The sequence below is a fragment of the Drosophila sulfurigaster genome, chromosome 2R (assembly GCF_023558435.1).
Source record: "Drosophila sulfurigaster albostrigata strain 15112-1811.04 chromosome 2R, ASM2355843v2, whole genome shotgun sequence".
Lineage (NCBI taxonomy): Eukaryota > Metazoa > Arthropoda > Insecta > Diptera > Drosophilidae > Drosophila > Drosophila sulfurigaster.
In genome coordinates this window covers 3637604-3661354 of record NC_084882.1, presented here as the reverse complement: position 1 = coordinate 3661354, position 23751 = coordinate 3637604, and the positions used below count along the sequence as shown (strand labels likewise).

At 33.3% G+C, this 23751-nt stretch overlaps 3 protein-coding genes across 3 annotated transcripts in view; 1 reads left to right on the top strand and 2 right to left on the bottom strand.

Annotated features, from left to right (window-relative positions):
* The window catches only part of LOC133836408 (protein unc-13 homolog 4B), a 28466-nt gene extending 27654 nt beyond the window's left edge, over positions 1 to 812 (bottom strand). Inside the window, 1 exon segment of the mRNA XM_062266886.1 lies at positions 635 to 812. Coding sequence (XP_062122870.1) covers positions 635 to 717 — 83 coding nt within the window. The 5' untranslated portion in view covers positions 718 to 812.
* Positions 813 to 5860: 5048 nt separating this feature from the next.
* LOC133836264 (YTH domain-containing family protein) lies at positions 5861 to 21724 on the bottom strand. The gene is made up of 8 exons (XM_062266651.1): positions 21585 to 21724; positions 21480 to 21525; positions 21170 to 21188; positions 19949 to 20044; positions 19776 to 19883; positions 8939 to 9039; positions 6533 to 6685; positions 5861 to 6471 (listed from the first exon to the last, which is right to left on the bottom strand). Exons 2-8 carry the CDS (start codon positions 21495 to 21497, stop codon positions 5995 to 5997), a joined length of 972 nt encoding a protein of 323 aa, XP_062122635.1. The 5' UTR covers positions 21498 to 21525; positions 21585 to 21724; the 3' UTR covers positions 5861 to 5994.
* LOC133836266 (purine nucleoside phosphorylase) lies at positions 17902 to 19326 on the top strand. The gene is made up of 2 exons (XM_062266652.1): positions 17902 to 18813; positions 18870 to 19326. Exons 1-2 carry the CDS (start codon positions 17998 to 18000, stop codon positions 18906 to 18908), a joined length of 855 nt encoding a protein of 284 aa, XP_062122636.1. The 5' UTR covers positions 17902 to 17997; the 3' UTR covers positions 18909 to 19326.
* Positions 21725 to 23751: the final 2027 nt, after the last annotated feature.

Here is a 23751-nt window from a genome sequence, read left to right as displayed (position 1 = left end):
GCCACAATTGAGAAGGAAAATCACGTCAGAACTCCATTAAAGAATGGATATTCCCATCGAAAAATTTATGAAATGGTGCATCTGAGTGTTTCACGGTTTTTTTTGAGAAAATATAGTGCATGAGAAGGCTAAAAATGTACCCAATAAAATTTTTACTGAGACCGACGCGTTACAAAGTGAACTACATACATACTTACTTCTTTTTCACTGAAACATATAATATATTAATAGCAACCACTGCTCTAAAGATACTTTTGTGACTCAAAATGCATACTGGGAGCAGTGTACTAGTCAAACTGGATTTTCTAAAAACATACATATGTATGTACATACATACATATGTACATGTGTATTGTATGTATAGAATGTGTGTCATTCAGTAAGTTCAACATTTACAGACATACATACATACATATCTATAAACATATAGTAAATTGAAAAAATTTTTATTATGATCTTAGTTATAGACAAATAAATAACAATGTTATTTTAACCTTTTACCCATTACTAGAATTCAAGAAGTAAGCTGTGATTCACCTTTTAAGCAGACCTACATACATACATATGTATGTATGAATGTACTTATGCATGTATGTATGTATAATTCTGTATGTACATATAATTAATTACTTACTGGTGTTCATGCTCCGTTGGAGGGTTCATTTTAATCTCCTGCACTTTGTTGAAGAAACCTTTCCACATTTGTTCCTCATCCATTTTCAAGGTAAATTTCTGTGATCGAGGAGCGATAGAATTTTATAAGGCAAGAGCTCAAAGCACAAAGACGGCACGAATCGAACTGATGTTATTTCAGCAATGACTCAAAGCTTTTCTCTCATTTGTGATGATTTTGTTAATCTATATTTACATTTATAATAAACCCTTAAGTACCTTGCTTATGGGCGGAGAATTTAATTCAACATAAAAATTGAGTCTCTGAAAACTTGACCCAACTTATATAAATTATTGTTTTAGTATAAAAAAGAGGAAGAAGTGTCATGAACCATTTCAAAAGCATGTTCTTATAGGGTCTAAATCATCTCGTTAACATATGTACATAAGTATAAACAATTGACCAAAAAAGTTTCTTTAGGCTCACATTTAGTTTTTACAGCCTCCATACTAGGGCTGGAAACAAAAACAATATTATTATCGATTTTTTAGATAAAGCTACATATGTACATGTATGTTTTTGTTGCCAACTTTGACGTGAATTTTTTTTTTGTCGCTTTTACGGAAAACAGGTGCCCAGAATGTACGCAACCACATTCCATATTATAAATAAAAGACCGTTCAAAGTAATCGATTTCGGAATTCGCGTAGCTTTACACGCATATTTATTGTCTAGGGTGAGTCCGTTTCGATATCTCCTCGATAAAATATCGCGTAACTGAAAAAAATATACCGAAAATAATGTTCAATATTTTTTTTTGTTTTGTTTTGTTCGTTTTTGATCGATATTTATGGAAATGCTTACATCATAGTCGCATTTAAACAGGGGTTTAGCGGTGCAAAAGTAAGCATCAGGCAGGAAGCTGAAGAATAACAAGGGCAATACAAACAAATCAACCAAAAATGTGAAATTTTATGAATATTTTTTCGACATCGTTTTTTTTTAAAGAATCGCAAAAATTTCGAAATATATTTAAAAGCGTTAAAATTTGATAAATATCTATCTAAATAGTTCACATCATTGCCGTATCATCAATGATGTGTCCATAGCATAGACTGTCCTTCTCTTACGTAAATCCGCTTATGGAATGATGCGGCGGAAAAATGGAATGATGCAGAAATAACGGAAATTTTAAACAATGCAGCGCAGTCTAAAGTGCTGCTGAAATGTGACATTTCAAATGTATTTAAATATGTATATGGCTCATATTATTACAGCCCTATATTACAACCTTATTATGTATTTGTCTGCGATTCCGAAAGCATTTTCAAAGATCATAACTTCTCAACTGTAACATCTGTGTAAATCTATAATTTCAACTTACCAACATGGGTTTGTGAAATCTAGATCCATTTCTACTAACTTATTGTCGTATCATCAATGATGCATTTATTGTAATTAAAAGATTCGAGAATAAAATGCAAACGGATGTGATTACTCCGACTCAGTAAATCATCACCTCTTACTGTATAAACTTGATCTTTTAGGGTTTCCTCATAGCCTAATTGAGTGGATCTCCTTATATCTTTCCAACAGAATACAGAATGTTTATTATAATGGTTTTGAATCTAAATGTGTCCAAGTTACTTCTGGTGTGTCCCAGCGTAGTCATTTGGGTCCTCTATTGTTCACTTTGTTCATAAATTATCTTTCTTTTGTTATAGAGCATTCCCGTGTACTTATGTACGCTGATGACGTTAAGCCTGACATTTAATGATAGTCTTGCGCGCTCGCTGTTGCTATGTGACCTTAAGCGTCTTGAATCTTGGTGTAGAGTAAATATGTTACATCTCAATTGCAATAAATGTAAGCTTTTGACCTTCTGTAGGGGTTCTTCCCAGGTAAACAACTATATTTTATATGATAGTCCTCTAGAGCGAATTGAGTCTGTGAATGACTTAGGAGTTCTGCTTGATGCAAAACTAAAATTTGATAAACAAATTCTGGTTATTGTAAATAGGGCCAGGGATGTACTAGGATGTAAAAAACGCTGGTCGAAAAAATTCAACGATCCCTTCACTACTAAAACTTTGTACGTCTTACTGGTTCGTCCTATCCTTGAGTATGGATCTCTTGTCTGGAATCCCCAGGATAGGGTTTATCAAGATAGGATTGAGTCGGTACAGAAACAATTTTTGATATTTTCTCTTCTTAGTTTAAATTGCAGTTGACTTTTGTTACTAAACCGTCCTTCCCTTTCTGACCGTAGAACTATGCAAGGTGCTGTTTTCATATAGAGACTAATTAATGGTGAAATAGACTCTTTGGAGCTGTTAAGTCAATTTAGTTTTGCGGTTCCGTTCAGGATCACTAGGAATTTTCCTCCTCTTCTCATTTCACGTAAAACTACTAAATTTGCTTGCCATGATCCCTTCCGTATTCTGTGTGTGAATTAGAATAATCTCAATAACGTAGTTTGCTCCAGTGAATGTATTCCTCTGCTTAAAAGCTTATTATTAGAATATTTATAGAGTATTTAATTACTTTTTATATCCTAACATATTTTGCTTCCCTATTAATATAGTATTACTTGTGTATTTAATTAGCTGTCCAGCGTCTTTTAATATTTATTAGCGGTTTTCGATTAATGCATGCTGTTCATAAATTTATTTTGTTTTGTCCGCGCATCAACAATCCCGTGCTTGGTATCGCTGGCCACTTGATGGTACTGCCATTAGTACGTCAACGTCCAAAAAAATAAATAATGAGAAAGCTACTATCGCGTCTTCTGTTGTTTTCTCTTCATTTAATAATATTGCTGCGTATGTTGCTGTTGTAATTGACGTTACTACCGCTACGCGCTATCCTTAGAAGGGTATTATAACTTTATTCCGGCAGGAAATGTATGTAACATGCATAGAGAGGCATCTCCGACCCTATAAAGTATATATGTATATTCTTGATCAGCGTCAACAGCCGAGACGATCTAGCCATGTCCGTCAGAGAATATAAGAGATTTAGCAATTTTTTTTCGACAGAATTTATTTTTGCCACGCCCACTTCCGCATAGTGTATATATTGGTATATATTTTGGTATATATTATAACTTTAGTCTTCGATATTCCTGAAAATTTGGTTGCGATCAGATAAAAATTGTCGAAGTTATTAAAGAAATACTTTTGTATGGGAAAAACGCCTACTTACTAGTTGTCTTAGTTGCTGTGGCTGACAATCTGGTATATTTTGCACTACATATTATATCTTGAGTATAGCACCATATCAATATACCAAATAGACAATTCGTAATTTTATAGTATTTTGGTATATTTTGAGAATAATACCGCAATATTTTGCTTTTATTCCAAATGGGCAGCAGTCATTTGTAGCTTTCTTACTTTTTTGATATAGATTCACAATAGAATTTATATTTTTGTTTTTTACTATAATATATTTAATAATTCAATTTATTCTGGGAAGAATGTAAAGAATAATGGTCAGTCCACAATGATTCAACTGTTAACATTGATAAGAAGTACAGTTTTGGGGTGATCACAAATATTTGTAATTCCTGGTATCAATGGGTACTGTATACAAGTCGCAAGGGGATTTTCCAACCGATTTTTCAATTTAGAAAAATAGGCTATCAAATAATTTATTTTTAGGACATTAATATTTCTTGTATATACTATCATATAAATTGATTTCAGTGCAGTGGAGATTGAGGCAACAATGGGTATAATAAGAACGGTAACTTTAATTACGCAGTTTACACTTCACATACATAGATGAATTTTAGTTTAATATTAGCACTAAAGTTTTAAGGAATGAATCAAGAAAACCTTTATCTTTAGGTGTGTTGAACCGTTCAAATAAAGCGTCAATTATTTTATATAAATATAATAAATTACATAAAATTTTTATTATATCAATTTTGTTAATTCTAATTTACCGGTTGTTGGCTTTATTTTCATCTTAATTCTACCTCTATAAATTACTGCATATACACAATCGTTAAGAAAGTCTTAAACAAAAAATCAGCGAATGTTACAATATTACGTTGACCTTCAGTCAACATCATTCATTAAATTATTTTTACCGCAGCTCAGTCACAAATAGACATTGTTTTGCATTCTACATTGTTTTAATGTTTTGCAACGCAAAATATATATATATATATATATATATATATAAATTACTTCATATGTATCTATGGTTCAAGGATTAATACAGACTTTAGGCAAATCCCCTTGATGATGATAGCTCAGTTCTCACACGCACATCACTTTTCATTTGTTCAGTATTATATTCCCGTTTATTAAGCCTTGATTTAGTTGAATAGCTATGTAAATGGTCGTCCTTTCTGTTTGATCCATGTTGACGTAATTCAAATAAATTTTCCCTATCATTCTGCACATTTTCCCTCTCGAATCCTCTTCGATAGTCACTGTAGCTTGAGCTGAAGCCACTGGGTCCAGTAGTACTTTTATGAATAGAATTGCGATCGCGAAAATTATTACCTCCGTTAAATGAATTTTTTTGTGTTGTAGTCATAACTAAGCTACGAGAGTCGCTGCGGACATTTCGCTCTCTTTCTCTGTCATCGATTTGTTGTCGATTGAAATGACGATTAATTGACAATTGAGATTGATTAATGACATCAGTTGAGTGAACAATTGGACGCTTCGATGAGACTTCCTCTTCTTGCTTTTTTTTCGTAATGGGAAAAGTCATCAAATATGGATGTTGTGTGCTTATATGAGTGTAATATTTGTAGAACTTCAATGCCTTTTGCGTTTTGCACCTCTTGTGTATCTCTTGAATATGTCACTGGCTTATTGTCATTATTTTCAAGACGTATGTGCCGCAGCTTTCCATTAGGCACATCCTTGACATATATCCATTTTACTTTAAACTTTCCCCCTCCATTTGTCTTGAGACCAAACGCTGGATGTGGAATTATAATCTACCGATGTCATCATTTGAGCCATACCACAAAAGTGACCTGAGCTATTTACCGAAAAGAAAAGCAAAATATTACCGCCTTCTTTGTATCGTTCCTTAAAAGCGTCATCCAATCGCTTATTACCATGATCTGTAGAGCACCAGATCTCATACTTTATACTACGATGAATATCATCTTCAGAATATGATTTTATAACAAAAAAGCTAAAAAAAAAAATGTTTATAAATTATTTGTAGATTTATGAAAAAAATGTAATTACCGTGCAGTGGCTGCTTTATCTAAATCAATTTCAGTTGGATTATAATTGTTTTTGTCCTTTAATTCATCCAATAATATTTGCGGATCAGCAACCACTTCTTCTATTATAGACGTATTCGGCGCCGCAGCTCTTGGATTACTTTCATCATTATATTCATGCTTAATGTTTTTTCTCAAAATCATGTCGATGATGACCAGTGAAGTTTCCCCTACGATCTGAATATCGATTATGAGTACTTGTAGCTACAATACGTCGAATTGGCTGCGCTGATGCACCACTAGTCTGACGTGCATCGGTAGCTTGCTGCTGCTGAAGGGATGCCCAATTTTTGCGAGATTGTCCTATTGTTAACGGTTTTGTGCTACACACATTGAGGTTGCTAGGTTCAACCTCAAAACGGTCATCTTTTTCAGATCGTCCGCCAACAGATTGTGTGGATTCTTCTTTAGTCGATGTAGAAAAATGAATATCCGAACTGGTCAATTCAATGGGTATCGGCGGGGATGGTAAAGGAGGTGGAGGATTACTGTCGGGCAAGTCCCACACATTAACATCTAAATTATGCTTGCCCGGTACCATTGGTGGCGGTGGCATACCCGGACCTTTTTTTTTATTGCTGGAACTGGCAAATGTTGTCTGTATATGCAGAAAAGGAAAATAAAAATAATGAATATTTTGGAATAAAAAAAATGCATACTTTTGAAGTTAGTTTAGCTGGCTGCGAAGCAATTGAAGCCCATGTCATCTTCTTCGGGACAGTGATGGCGGCGTGTGCCTTAACTTCATGGACAGATTCCCTTGTACGTGTGTCGAACTGACTGATTGATTGATCATCGCCATTTTCATTAATCTACATATACATATATATAAATATAAATAAGAGGCAGAGCGAAATTAATAATATGTATAGAAACTAAAATGAAATAGAAAATGTATAGAAATTAAAATGATTTGTAAAAAAAAATTATTTTATGAAGTGGCTTTATGAGCTAAATCTAGAAATGTGCTCATGCTTTGCCCGCTGCATATAAAACTAAAAGCAGATTCAATTCCAATATTAACTTCAATTCGAATGTGACTTATACCAATTAGCATTTACAGACATGTGAAAGTTACCCATCTAACCAAAGCAATTAGCCAATTTGATTGATCTTCTATAATTCCTGGATTTGCTTTATGGACATAATTTCTGTATTAATAAAAATACCACTGTCACATGGAATAAAAAAATGTGCTCACAATAAATTTAACTTTATGGAATTTGTAAAATACTACTGTGGGCAAAAAGTAGTAAGACTTTTTAATTTATATTTCGTGCGGAAATCCATTCGTCGAAATATTTTGTTTCTAGGTTGGCAAGACTGTCAGTAACTTCTATGCCAAATATCATATAAAAATAATCATTAGTGTTTAATATATGCCTGTTTTTCTGAAGTACAAAAAGTGCACTCGGCGATTTTTACAATGAGTGAAATTTTTCAATAAAGAAGTTCCATTTAATTTTGTGTGCGGAATCAAATTTCGGGTGCCGAAATGTTTCAAAATGTTGCAAAAGGCCTTCGGTGATTCTACCATGTCACAAAAAAATGTTTATAAGTGGTAAAAAGACTTCAAGGAGGGTCAAGAAAGAGCTCGTCAAAGTCGTTCAAAAATCAAGGTCATGATGACAGTTTTTTTCGATTTTCGTGGTGTTGCGCACTATGAATTCCTTCCATCCGGCCAAACTGTTAATAAGGACTATTATTTGAACGTTATGCATCGTTTGCGTGAGGCAATTCGTCTAAAAAGACCAAAATTATGGATCAACAACTGTTGGTTTTTTGCATCACGATAATGCACCGTCGCATACTGCATTGGTTCTTAGTGAGTTTTTTGCCAAAAATTCAACCAATAACGTTCCACAACCACCGTATTCGCCTGATTTAGCTTCGCGTGACTTCTGGCTGTTCAGAAAACTCAGACGATCGCTCTGGGGAAATCGTTTTGAGTCAATTGAAGACATTAAACGAGAATCGCTACGCGCATTGAAGGCTATTCCGGAAATCTACTTTAAAAACTATTTCGAGGATTGGAAAAAACGTTTGCGAAAGTGTATTGTGTCCGGGGGGGATTACTTTGAGGGGGACGAAATAGATTTGACCGAATAAATAAAGAATTTTAAAATTATGAACAAAGTCTTACTACTTTTTTGCCCACAGTATTATATAAAGTAAATGTACTCAATGATTAAATTATAAATTTGGAAATTGTTAAACTTTCATTAACATTTATTAATTAATTATGTGGTATCTTTTGGTCGATCCCTCTCCAATGAAGCCTTATTACTTAATCATACATTAATTATTAAACAAGCTAGAGTCGACGTGAATAGACTGGTTTCAATTAAACCATGTTCTACTGAAAATACACCGTAAAAATACTAAAATACACTGAAAGCTATATTTAGTATATCGAGAGTTTCAAATATACCATAGAACAAAAATAAGAAAAGGTTATTCTTATAGCTCTAGATAAGTACTTTAATGAGAGCTAAGAATGGTCTTGGGAAAAATAATCTTCACTTATTTTTGAAATTGTTTTAGTTTATGTTTTTTTTACGGTCGCACGAAACAAATTCCGTCAGATTGCCAGTCAAAGCATCTAAGACCCGTTTGCTGTAGGCGTTTTTTCGAAATATGAAAGTTTTTATCAAATAAATTATACAAATTTTTTCTGATCGTTAGCAAATATTCCTGGAATCTTGAATACTGTAATGATTGTATGTACTAAAAATTGATTTTTATAGTTTTCCGCGAGCGGAAATGGTAAGAATTTAAAACAAACTTGACCTACAAGTGACCAACAAGTGTTGTCGAAAAATTATAACTTTAGTGTTTGAGATCCAGTGTTTCATACGGACAGGCAGACGGACACGGATATATCGTCTGGGCTGTGGCACTGATCAAGATTATATATAATTTAAAGGGTTGGAGGGTTGACTTCTTCTGCCTGTTACATATATTTCCTGCGAGCTCAAAGTTATAATACACTTCTGTATTTATAAAAGTATCTAGTAAGTAATAGTGGAATTCAAGCGACAGTTTTTATGTAAAATTTCACTTACCTTTTCTGCAAAAAAACGTCTTGAATTCCATGCATTTATTTGTTGATTTTCTCTCTTTGAGTTATTAAAACTGCTTGAATTTCCATATTTCAGCTTTGTGTCTGCAAAGAAATAGGTATTTTATATTATTTTTCTTATTAATAATTTTTAAGGTAATTACTAAATAAGCTCAAGGAGTTAAAGTTAAGTTTTGGGATATTCACTGTAAAAATGAAAAAAAATATATATATTGTGAACCAATTTGCAAGTATAAGAGCATATCGTATACTTTCATCTAATAATGATGGTGTTCATAATTTTAATTTCTATATTGGTTAATATTTTCTTAAACTCTTAACTGTATACTTGGACCACACAATGTAATCTATGCATCCGGTCTTGGCTGAAATTAAAATTCTAATTGTTAGATTGAAATCACACATACTTTACGAACTCGAATGAATTTTTACTTAAATCTCTAATATTGCATTACAGTAAAATCTTCTTCAGCAGATCAATATTAAACCGTCATTCCTCTTAGTAGCATTCTAAGCCGTTGCATAATTTTCCAAAACAATTTCGTATATTTTCAGCGGATGCCCTTTTTGTTTTATTTTTCTTAAAATAATTTTATAAGTATGCGTGAAGCAATGAAAATCATTGATAAGGTTTAGGCATAAACAACATTGCCAACATATAGTTTTTTCTATTATTTTTATTTAATTAAAATTTTTTTTATTAAAAATACTGTAATAAGTGGTGTTCTCAGTCTTCGTAAACGCGAATAAACAAATAATAGTAAAAAACTACTGTCTACTACTACTAATACCAAACTGATTTTCAGAAAAATGCACTCGTGAGAGACCCATACACCGAGTTTATTTTCGGGACAATCTTTTAGTAAATGGTTGTAAACATGCTTCCTCTAAACATGCTACACCAATATTCGCATTGCTTATGTACTTTTTAATCAGATTTTTAAAAATAATTTATTATATATTATCTTTTCAGTGCTGAGACGTGCATCTTTGCATTTTTCAAATTACATTAAATTACAAGGAAAGTGGGAAAACTTATTTCGAACCTTCGATTTGATAAAATAATTTAATGGCATATTACACAAAAATATTTTGAAAAATAACAAAAAATCCTGCCAATGTTTCTTTCAATTTCTTCATTTTTTTTTATCACGAATAGCCATTACAAACTGGGATGACTAGAACAAATATTGCTGCATAATTGACATTTTTTAATATAAATAAATTTGTACTAATAAATCAGAAAAAATTAGTAGCCTCGTATATTTATGTCTCTTACAACACGCATTCAAAGTTCAAATTTTAAAATAGATTTTAATGAAATCGCAGAATATTGACTTTCCGTATTCGCAGTAACTTTTCATGAATTTATTAAATAATTTTTTCAGATAATGTATGTGCATTTTTAGATCTTGATTATATTTTTATGTATTTTGTATTATTTGTATGTATGTATATATAAATTAAAAATGAAAAGCTAGAAAAGTGAGATAAGATAATAATACGAAGTAATAGACAAGGTGCTATGTCTAATAGGACCAAAATTATTATATTGTGAGCTAAGAGCGGAAAGGGTTATGTATGGCATAATTTTCACTACAATGCCGAAGGGAAATAGGTAAGAAATTTCTGGTGCTTCTAATAGGAAACCTAAAACTGGTTTGGCTAATCAATTAATAGGAATCGATTTTACAATTAATTAACATTGCTTCAATCATGGTTCTACTATCGAAGATTGACAATAAGTGTCTACTACGATAAGGCGGAATTGGAATCTCAGTTCAGAGCACGAAGGACTGGCGAAGAGCAACATTGTTTTTGGATGAATTCTAATCTAATCTATCTTGATTAACCTTATATTTGGGTCTCCAAATACAAGACCTATTATAAGTATAGAGAACTTTTGTAATATAAGGATCATTAAATTCTTTAGACCAACGCTTAACAAGCCCTAGCACGGCAAAAGCACTACTAGCTACAGACGAGATAAAAAGATACCTAAATCATTAGTAAACTCAATACGTTCAAGAGGTTTGGCATTTAAAATATAGGTATTTTCTTTCTGGGTTCTTACGATTAAATAGCTAGATATCCTATTAGGTTGTTAGGAAATCCCAACAGATAAAGTTTGTGAAGGAAAAGAGAGTGAATCAAAAGCTTTGCTGAAGTTAGTATTCAACTAGTGTTTAGTGGTAATATAGTCACTTTGCATGTGAATGAATGTGAACTGATGTATAATGTTAGTGGTAATAGATTTAGATAGATTTAAATTTCATAAAACCATGTTGCTTTGCGAAAAAAGTTAGAAAGCAACAGTCGAGTGTGTTCGAATGTGAGATACCCGCTACCCATTTTGAATAACAGCAAAATAGTACGGTATTAATTTTGTAATATATCAACTTAATATATAGCAAAAATACTAAAATACACTAAAGGCTATTTTTAAGTATATTGATACAGTACCACATTCGAAATATACCAGATTGTCAGCCAAAGCAAATAACTTATAATAACTTTAATAACTTCTACATTTGTTATCAGATCGCAACTAAACTTTAAGAAATCATAAAGACTGTAGTTATTATCGTATGTAGCAAAATCACCACTCTAGTTTCTAGTTTAATAACACATCGCTCAATAAGTTCCCGGCCCGACATAAAGGGGGCAGTAGTAAGCAAACATCGATATTTTTATGAATAGTGTCAATTATCATAAGCTCTGTGTAAAAATTTTACAACTCTGCGACCACGTGCTTTTAAGTTACAATTTTTAAAGTGAAACAACATTTGAGTTTTTCTACAATATGGAAAAAAGGGAATTTCGTGTCCTCATTAAACACTGTATTTTGATGGGAAAGAATACGGTAGAAGCCAAAATTTGGCTTGATAAGCATTACCCGGATTCTTCTCCAGGAAAATCAACCATTAAGGATTGGTACAATGAATTTAAACGTGGTCGTGTGGTCACCGAAGACGCTGTGCGTAGCGGACGCCCAAAAACAGCAGTTACGCCAGAAAATTTCGCAAAAATATGAAAAATGGTATTGGCGGACGCCCAAAAACAGCAGTTACGCCAGAAAATTTCGCAAAAATATGAAAAATGGTATTGGCCGATCGCAAATTAAAATTAAAGGAGATAGCTGATGCCTCAAAGATATCAGAAGGCTGTTTGTTTACGATTTTGCATAAACATTTGGATACGAAAAAACTCTACTCAAAGTGGCTGCCGCGATTGCTAGCACCGGACCAATAGCAACAAAGTATCGATGCTTTCGAGGCGTGTTTAAGCATGTTGAAGCGCAAAAGAACCGATTTATTTCGCCATTACGTAACCATGGACGAAACATGGATACACTACTATACTCCAGAATCCAGTCGTCAATCTTCTGAGTGGGTGGTAGCCGGTGAAAGCCGTCCGAAGCGTCCCAAAACACAAATATCGTCGGGTAAGGTTATGGCGTCCATATTTTGGGATGCATACGGGATTTTGATTATAGACTACCTGGAGAAAGGTAAAACAATCAACAACGAATATTATATAAAGCTGCCAGATCGACTGGGCCAAGCGATTTAGAAAAAACGTCCACATATGGCAAAGAAGAAACCGCTGTTTCATCAGGATAATGCACCTTGTGACAAGTCTATGGCAACAATGCTGAAATTAAGCGAATTGAGGTTCGAACTAGTGCCACACCCACCCTACTCTCCAGATTTGGCCCCCAGCGACTACTGGCTTTTTGCAGATCTCAAAAAGCACCTCCAAGGCGAGAGATATCGATCAAATGAGGAGGTGATTGCCGATACTGAGGGCTATTTTGAGGGTAAAAGTTCATCCTACTACAAAAATGTCATCGAAAGGTTGGAGAAGCGCTGGACTGACTGTATAGCCTTAGATGGAAACTAAATTGATGAATAAAAGTAAATTTTTAGAAAAAAATGTGTTTTTCCCTCTCAGGCCGGGAACTTATTGAGTGGTGTGTTATGCTTGTTATTCGATTTTTGTCGATTTTCGAGGCACGCGTGTCAAAAATTTTGATCTGCGTGCAAACATAACAAAACCTGTCGAAACCTGTATAATTATTATATTATATCTCTTATGGTCTCTGAGATCTAGATGTTCATACGGACAGACGGACATGGCTAGAACCTCTCGGTTGTTGACGCTGATCAATAATATATATACTTTATATTTGTGCCTGTGTCCACAAAGATATAATACCCTTCTACCCCATCGATAGCAGGTATACAAATAGAAGTAAACAAATGTTGTAATTGTATGTTATTCATTTTTTAGCAACAAATAGATTATGTAAAGACTTTACAAAAACTTCATCAGACCCTGAGGGGAAAGTAGGATTTGTACTATTTAAAATATTTAATATTGAAGTATTGGCAATTATGAGTTCCAGAAAACAATTTGAGCCATTTATCTTATAAGGATACGGCAATACCAATCGAAATTTTTGATGTGTATAAATTGTCAGCAAACAATTCAGATATGGACTGACTTGTATCAGCTGTATTTCCATCAAAAAACATGGTTGTTGGAAGTGTTGACGAACCACGCATTGCATTGACAAAGTTAAAAAATCTCTGATCTCGACGGATTTGCCGCTCACAACTCACAAGATATTTATTGTGGACAATAAAATTAGATCGCGGAACGGTGTTTGTGGATCTCTCTGACCTTGATGAGGCTGAACTTGCCACTGTTGTAGGAAAATCCATCAACACTTTCAATGTAGGATGATAGGGGTCTTCGCGGCTGTCAATATATTTCGTAATCACTTAGGGGGTGGGAGGGGGTCAAGGAAATGATTATGTTTGATTACATGGGGAGGGAGGGGTCTTGGACAATGATTACGTAATCATTTTATAAAAATTTTGTTGTTAAATGTATTTATTCAAAAATTAGTTTAGCGCCGATTACTCTGTCGATAGGTACCGAATGCAATATTTCTTATAAATGTAGCTGTAAGCTTCGATTGGAAATCAAAGAAACCCCTTTATCGTGTGGCTGGACGGCGATAGGGAGAATGCCTAGTAATTCAGTCATACGAAGGATGTGAAGACCTCGAATGGCTTAACGAGGACTATGTAGACGACGAAGATGATACCTGCGGATATAACGAGATTTTGACAAGACAACTTCCAATAATAAAAATATTAAAGATTGGCTGGAATCTCCTTTTGAAAATAACGATTAAAAGAACAAATTTTCATATTTTTCTTTTTTTGTGATTACGTAATCATTGTTAGGGGAGTTTGTTCATTAATTGATTACTTTTGATTACCAGGGGGGGGGTCAAAAATCGCAGAAAACGTGATTACGTAATAAATGGACAGCCCCTTCAGGATAGATCAAGCGTACTTTTCGATTATTGGGGACATTTAAAAGATGCAGCCCGGTGCAACATGAATGTTTTTCTAACGAAGAATTAAAGTATATTTATGAAAGCAGCGTTGGAGGATTATTAAATATACATAAATGTTTAATTATGTTAGTATGAGTTGCGGCTGTTTCGAAAAATAACAAGTAAGAAAGCTACAGTCGAGTGTACTCGACTGCGAGATACCCGCTACGCATTTTGAATAAATGAAATATATTTTGCGGTATTTTTCTCAAAATATACCGACTATACTACAAAAATACTAAAAATATATCGAATGGTATATTTGGTATATCGATAGTACCGCATTCAAAATATACCATAAACGGCACAATATACCAGATTGTCAGCCAAAGCAACTAAGACCCCTAGTAAGTAGGCGTTTTTGCCCATACAAAAGTATTTCTTTAATAACTTCGACAATTTTTGTCTGATCCGGAATCATAACTACTGTAGTTATTATTATATATGGGCAATTCTTGAAAATGGTAAACCACGACCGAAAAAAAAATCTTCACATTCATCGTATTTTTTTGTATAATGTCATAAAGAAATATCCAAATTTTCATAATACAATGGATCCGTAGCATACGAGGGTGGGCTGATAAATATTCGGCCTTACAAAGAAAATACTTTTTTTTTTAATTTTGCTTTTTTATTTCTCAACATAATCTCTTTTTAGACGTATGCACTTGGACCACCGATCCTCCAGTTTCCCAATACCTTCCATAAAATAGGATTAGTCCAGGTCTTCAAAATAGACGTTTTTTCACAGATTACCTGTTCATTTGAATGAAATTTCTTACCCCCAAGCCATTTTTTTAAGTTTGGAAATAAATAATAGTCACAGGGTGCTAAATCTGGAGAATAGGGTGGATGGGGTAGAATTTCGTAGTGCAATTCACACAATTTCGACATGGCGAAAACGCTCTTGTGAGCGGGAGCATTGTCCTGGTGAAACAAAACTTTTTTCTTCGCCATGTGCGGCTATTTTTCTTCAGCTCCGAATCAAATCGTCCCAAGAGATTGGAATAGTATTCTCCCGTAATTGTTCGGCCTTTTTCCAGATAATCCACATGAATTACACCTCGGGCATCCCAGAAAACCGTTGCCATCACCTTGTTGGCCGACAAACCGATCTTTGCCTTTTTCGGTGCCGTTTCCCCAGTTGAAATCCATTGCTTTGACTGTTCCTTACTCTCTGGTGTATGGTGATGAATCCAGGTTTCGTCAACAGTCACAAAACGACGAAAAATTCGTGTTTGTTTGCGTTAAGCAATGCCAAACTCTCCTTCGCAATGTGCAAGCGGTTGCGCTTATTTTCCATTGTGAGCAATCGCGGCACCCATCTTGACGAAAGCTTTCTCATGTGTAAAAATTCGTGTAAAATGTTTCCAACGCGTTCCCGAGAAATGTTTAGAGCATTTGCAATCTCGCAGCTTGATTCGGCGATCATCCAATATCATTCCATGGACTTTTTCCACAATTTCTGGTGTTGTCACTTCTCTAGGACGACCCGGGCGATCATCGTCAAAAATGCTTGTCCGCCCGCGTTTAAATTCAGCAGTCCAATATTTTATGGTTGAAAACGATGGAGCTGAATCCTTATAAACTTTGTCTAACTCATTTTTAATATCGTCGTTGAATTTCTCTTTTAAAAACAGAAATCTTATGACAGCACGATATTCGATTTTATTCATGTTGACGACAATGCAAAAGTGAATGCGCTAAAAGTCCCGCCAAAATTACCAGTGTTGATAAAACCGCATGAAACTTTCACAGTAATCGGCTGATAGAAAACACTAATCGAATAAAATACTTACGGATTTTTTAAAATTTTTTTCTTTGTTAGGCCGACTATTTATCAGCCCACCCTCGTATCTCCGTTGTTTTTATAAAAAAATTTGCCTGCAAACTGAAAAAATGTAATTTTTTCACTTTTAGCTCCTTTTGTATGCTGATATGTTTGCTCTTTTTCTACCAAATCTCTTTATTGCAATCCAATAAGAAGAGAAAAATGCAAAGAGAGCGAACAAATGTTCAATTAACTGTTAATTTTTATTTTGCTTCTTATCTATGTTCAAATCGTACGTTCGCGACCGAAAACATCATTTTATTGTAATTGCTTCGCATTAAGGGCAAGCAGGTGGATGAAACTTCGCGTGTTAAGTTATTTTGATATATATATTTTAAATATAAAAAAATCATTGGGGTTACTCTAACCAACCTTTTTTTATTGATTGTCAAAGTAGCGTAAGTTCGCGACTTATGTCGATTTTTACTAGCGTCGCATGGATTTAAAAAAAAAAAATTTTTTTTTTGTTTTTGTTTTTGAAATAACTAAGTCGTTTGCAGTTACTTATTACTTGTTAGTTATTACTTATTACATATTTTTCTTTCTATTAATAAATTTCAGTATATATTTCATATTTAATACAAATTTATTTTTTTGCTTTAAATGTTATTAGACACATTAAATTGAGTTAAATCCGCTTGTTTTTTATGAAATTTGAAGTTATTAATCAAAAAAGTTGTGGTAAAAAATGAAAATTTAATAAATAATACTACATGGAAAAATCGTACGTTCGCGACCGTACGTTCGCGACCGGAACTTAATTAAATTAAAAATAAATAAATGGAGATATTTTCTTGGGAGTAGACTTAATAGAAAGCTACATGATTCTATTTTAAAAGTAAAGTTATTTCTTTAAAAAATTCCGTCTCAATTCGCAGAGTTTTGCATTTGTTCGCGACCGCATGTTTTTTGACAATATTATGAAAATTCAAAATCGATAAGCCCCATAATTTACACTAACCAAAGAGCTAAACAAATGCTATTGAAGAGTAAAAAAAGTTTCAGGAAACGTTTGTTTTCGATTTTATTTTTTTTAATTTATCTCGTACGAACGTACGTTCGCGACCCTGAGAAATGCCCATATACCAAAACTCGCAACTCTAGCTTTAAAATTACGCTTGTTATTCGATTTTTTTGATTTGCGGGTGCGGAAGTGGGCGAGGGGTGATCTGCGTGAAAACATAACAAATGCTGTCGAAAAAAAATTATAGCTATATCTCTTATAGTCTCTGAAATTCAGTGTTTCATACGGACGGACGGAGAGACACACAAACGGACATGGCTAGATCGTCGCGGCTGTTGACGCTGATCAAGAATATATATACTTTATATGGTCAGAGATGCCTCCTTCTACCTGTTACATACATTTCCTGCCGGCACAAAGTTATAATAACCTTCTACCCTATGGGTAGCCGGGTATAAAAAGTATGATCTTTTCAACTAGTGTCTACTGGCACCGCTCTTGTTTTTCGTGAGTATTCGGTATATCTACACACTCGGTTTTAAGCCAATTCAAGATTTCGCATATTAATGGTATTAATAAAGAAACCTTAATATTTAATTTGAATATAAAATTAATAACCTTATTCAGATATTTGTTATTTGAACAAACTTTTGTCAAAGTTGTATATGTAACCACGATAGACCACATTTTAAGAGTAGTGTTATTTTATTATATACAAATGTAATCCAAACATGCCATGAAGAAACAAATGAAAATATCATTTAGATTCAGAAAATCAACAATTGAAATTATTTGGAAATTTTTTAAAATATTAATTTTTTGGTAGGAAGGACAATGGGAGAGCCACTTACTGATTCTAAAGAAGTAAAGATTGGTATTATTGGCGAATCTGGTCTCGATACTCCTTTGACATTAAATGATAGAAAAGAATGTGCTGTATGTACACCATTTGGAAAGCCTTCAGACATTATTATTGAGGGAGATATCGAAAATGTCAAATGTGCACTGCTTTCAAGAAGTGGTCGTCTTCACGATATAATGCCATCTAACGTTAATTATAGGGCTAATATTTGGGCTATGCGTAAGTTGGGATGTACTCATATCTTGGCAACGAACACTGTTAGTTCGCTACGTGATTATATTCATCAAGGCGATGTTGTAGTTCCACATGATATTATTGATAATACTACAAAACGGGAACAAACATTTTATGACGGTGCCGTGGGTAGCCCTTTTGGTGTTTGTCATTTGCCAATGTACCCTGTATTCTGTGAACGAACAAGAAATCAGCTAGTAAGAGCGGCAAATTTGCTGGAGATTGCGACACATTCAAAGGGAATAGTAATCACTTTAGAAGGACCGCGTTATTCTACAATTGCTGAAAACAATTTATTTAGAAGCTGGGGGGCTGATATTCTTAGCATGACGTTATGTCCCGAAGCTGCACTCGCTAAGGAAGCAGGAATTCTATATGCATCTTTCTGTTTTGTAACTAACAAAGAATGCTGGTGTGTTAACCAGCAAGTAGCAAATACTCATGAAATAATATATGCATTTAAGAAGAATTTAGACAAAATTCAAAATATTCTAATTAATACTATTAAAGGCATTTCCCAAGAGAACTGGTCAGAGGAGATATTAAAAGCAAAGGTCAGTTAATTGTAATTTTGAGGAAACTTTTATTTATTATTGTATACTTATTACAGATGTTAGTTTGTAGTAACTTTTCAAATCGAAATCAATAAAATAATATTACAACTTAATAAATACAGCAATAAGGGCTATTCTCAATTTGATCAACAATTTATTGCTGAAGATTTTTTTTCTATATATATTCATTTGTGCCAAAAATGATTGATGGCAACGTAGCAGCCGTTTGCAAAAATATATCAGCTAATTATTAATTTAATCAAATCGAGCTGAGTTAAATTTAATTGATTAAAAATTCGAATAGTAAGAATACTGTCTATCTTTGAAATGAAAAATATGTAGCAATATAACTGAACTCAATACATTTGCTTCAAAAATTTATCATTCGGAACTCGGATACAAAAAAGTGGACTCCGTAAATGAAAATCGGCTTGAAACTACTGTCTACATCTCTGGATGAAAGGTATTTAATTGGTGATTTATTAAATTTCTAATTTTAATAACCAAAAAAAATAAAGCATGTATTATAGTTTTTCACAAATTAAACAAGAAATTACATAAAAATTGTCTATTGTTGAAACAGTGGAAAAATATTCCAGTTTTTAAGATCTCTGAAAAAAGTGTCTGTGGCTCCTTGAAATAGAATTCGAGTTGAACTGATTTCTGTGGCATCCCTGTATTGTTGTTATTATGTTAAAAAAATAATAATGTCAAAAATAATGATATATTTTAGACAACAACACTGACAAAATTCAAGAGATTCCAAAATCACAGAAGAAAGTAGACATCCTGAAGTGAAATATTAGTATAAGTGTTTTCTGTGATATTTCTCACTTTTTCAAGAGAAATATAAAAATATTTGTGCTCTTTCTCGATTTAGAAGCCGCGACTAATAATACTTTATTCGAGCTCACATTTTCGAGTTGCCTTGCTTAAACCTAAATTATTTCAGACTTACTTACCATTATTGTGAGATGTTTTACGTCCTTTCCCTGTGTGGCTTAATGATGTAATATTATTTTCTTTCACATTGAATGGCGGAAATTGGAATTGCATTGAGCTTTGATTACCTGATTTAATGCGAAATAGATTTAATTAAATAATTTATTATATTTTTTATTTTAATAGAAAATACCAGAGTTATCATCATTGGCTGGAGAAGATAAGTTTTCATACGATGCCTCATCAACTTGTTGGCTCCATGGTATAGTGCGCTCTCCAACAGATTTCACTATTTCCGTTCATATATTAATAAATAATTATAATATATTGGAGAAAAAAAACAGTATTAAATACCACTATTATAGACCATTAGAATACCAAAGCTGATATTCACTTATATATATTATATTGCCTACAATTTTAAACGCAACACAACACGGGGACATGCTTCCGCTTTAAGAGAATAGTCAATTTTGTATAACGACATAAAAGACATGGCCTGAAGCTTTTGATCTAAATAACTTCGGATATGAGAAGAAAATCTTTTATATTTCTAAATGATCCTTAATTATTGTTGACAAATTTGTATTCTTTTACTTTATAGTGTTACCCTGACCCTTTAAATGATTCTTGGAATCTGGAGAGATGTTGGAATAGTTAGCATTGTCCTTAAATAGAAAAATAGCTTATGATAAAACAAAAAACCAATATTATTTTTTACACCAAAAGCTTTTCAGGTTATGTGTAATTAGTTATTAATAGTTTCAACAATAAAACTTCAAACTTTGGTTTCAGTATCATTGGAGTAACCTTTATGCTAAAACTTTTGACATTAAGACGGGGAAAATTGGTTCATATAGAACTGATTAATAAAAATCCGCATTTTTACAGGCTTTTACACTTGCACTTTAATACGACATTAAACCGCAGTATAAACTTAGTCACATTCAGTTAAATTTATTTATTTGCAACTTGAAGCTATAGTCCTAGAAGGTTTACACAACAAATTAAGTTAAGTCAGACTCAGAAGATTATATAAAATATTTGAGACCAGCCTTTAATAGTTATTGTGTGATGATTATGCAATATTTTAAACTATTTTAATAGTCTACCTGTAAAATCTATTTTGTGGTTTATGAGAACTTTTAAATTTCAGAAAGGGTTCGGCAATTACACCAGCTATCCAGTTGGTGTAATCTAGAAGAGTTAAATCGTATGTGAGAAGAAATACTCCTACTACCTTTTAAATATTGTGAGACCACATGTATTGTTTTATGCTTAATTTTATGCAATTTATACGTATTTATTAATTACGGTAATGTAAAGATATATCATCATACACACACACAAATACACATGCACATTTATCCAAGAGATTTTGAAAAATAAAGACATTGAATATTTATGAGTATACCTGCAGTTCCTGATAATTTCTGAAAGAAAAAGAAAAATGGTTAAATTAGCACAGTAAAAATATCAATAATTGTGAGTACACCTAATATGTAATTGCATATAAATGCATGTATGTATAAATATTTAATTATTAAATTGTTTAATACAGACTACTTCAATAAATTTTGAGTTGATTAAGTTATATTGACAAAAACATTCACGTATATACATATACATATGTTATGTACATGCACATATTCTACAAATATACATATGTAAGAATTCTGTAAATATGTACATACACATATGTATGTATACCAAAATGCCATTACCTGATCCACGCCTGACATTTGCTGCCGAATTCAGCTTCTTTGTGTGCTAAAAACAGAAAAATACATATAAAATCACAATCGCTAAGCTAGAATTAATTATCTCACCAAAAAAATAATTAATTAATTAACAGGTTAAGTATTGAAATTGAGTGTTTTAATAAATTAAAATACGCGTTTTCGACATGTAGAACTGCACACTACACTTAAATGTGTAAATTACACAGACCCATACAATTTGATATAGCATTTGTCGTGTGCGAAGCCATCATTTTTTTAAACGCCGTTGGTATATCAAAAACAGGGTTGCCACCCATGCATATAAAATCCATTTTTAAACTTATGAACAATTTAACATATGCGTTATATACATATGTGTAAATATTTATATATTAATTTACATAAAGCGGTGTTCCCAGATGCGCGAAATCGTATTTGTTTATTTCAATTGTTTGCACGCCCACCTCCGTTCCAGCAAATGGACAAAAATCGAATACCAAGCGTAGAGCGACGATTTATGTTCATACAATAATAACTATAGAATTTTAAATTTCAAAAAATTTGAGAATAGATAAAAGTTTACGAAGTTACATATTTAAAAAATCTACCACAATGGGGTATTGCTTGTTTTGGCTGACAATCTGGTATATTTTGCACTCAATGATATACATATATGTATGTATTCTGAATATAGTGCTATATACCCTATACAGCCTTTAGTATACTTTTAGTATTATTGCGATATATGAGTGGTAGCGGGTATTTCAATGTCGAGCACCCTCAACTGTAGCTTCTTTGTTTTTATATGGAGTTGAGCGGAAAAATTATGATGCGATGTTTACACCAAAGTCACATCATTCAAACATCTGGTCAGGGGCACAAAAGTAAAAAAGAAGAATAGCAAAGATAATAGAAAAAAAACAACGAAAATTAGCAATTATTACAAAACAAATTTGAAAACCTTTAAATTAAATAAATAAATAGAGTAGGCGTTTCCTCTCTGTGCATCGCTTACCGCTTCTATGACGCACTGCAGCGCTCCAGCTGTCGATTTACCTGGTCGAAAGCCATGCTGTCGGTTTGATAGGCAACCTGCCCTTTCTATGGCTGTAGGGGCACAAAAGTAAAAAAGAAGAATAGCAAAGATAATAGAAAAAAAAACAACGAAAATTAGCAATTATTACAAAACAAATTTGAAAACCTTTAAATCGCCAAAATTTGTAACTACAATAATGTGTGTGGCCAATCTAAAAATCGATTATTTAAAATTCTAATTAAAGTTAATTTTTATTTTTATGAATGAGAAACTTGCTTACGGAGTGCATCTGCGTAAAGACAACTCGTGCATCATCTTGCCTGACATTGTTGAATCGGCTTCTAATGTGAAGAAAAAATTCAAGTAGCAAAGTCGAAAGTTAGGCCGTAGTACGCGAAGAAACTTGTTAATGTTCATCCAACAGATCCCTATTTTAGATCGTCTCGAAGCGGTATATTCCTAATGAATAGTTTCATCAGAAGACTAATGTCAATCTGTGGTGTCAAAAGGAAAGTTCAAGGCTTGTGGTCTAGTCGTTTTGAAGTAAGATGGAATCGGATCCTTCCCATCTTGGTGATTCCTTTTTGAAGTTTTGAAACGACGGTTTTTGTCGCTTGAAAAACGCTTAGCGAAAGTTCTTAAGTTACTTAGAATTTATAAATGAATACAGAGGGACGGGCTACGTATCCGAGGTGTCTACGACCCCACAGCAAATCTACAAAGCTTAGGTTCGTAAGTAATGCTTCGTGTTGTACTTCGTCACATAAGGCGTTGAATGACTTTCTTTTAGACCACTCAAGGATAGCTGTCTAACGGATCATTCTCTACGTGACATCTCGGATGTTTGATCAGCTTGGTCTGTTAAGCACTTTTGATATTAAAAGCAAATATACTGCTTCAAGAGCTCTGACTTCAAATGTGTAATGGGACGAATGTATTCGCAGTTTTGATACATCGTGGCAGCAATTAAAGCAATGCAATGCTTACTTTTCCGATGGCGCATATTCTCAGGAGGCAGTGTAATTTTCGAAATTTGACTTGTGAGCCGTTTTCCTTGCAGAGCTCTGCCATCGCATTCGAGGGCTGGTAACATCAGTGGAGTAGATCTTGATATTCGTTTTTGTTATTGCGGGTTGATGTCGACTTGTTCATACTCATATTTTTTTATGATGCTAAGATTCTACTGTTCGTCAATGCGACGGACTTTTTTGGAGCAAGTAACCCGTGGTAGATCTCGGG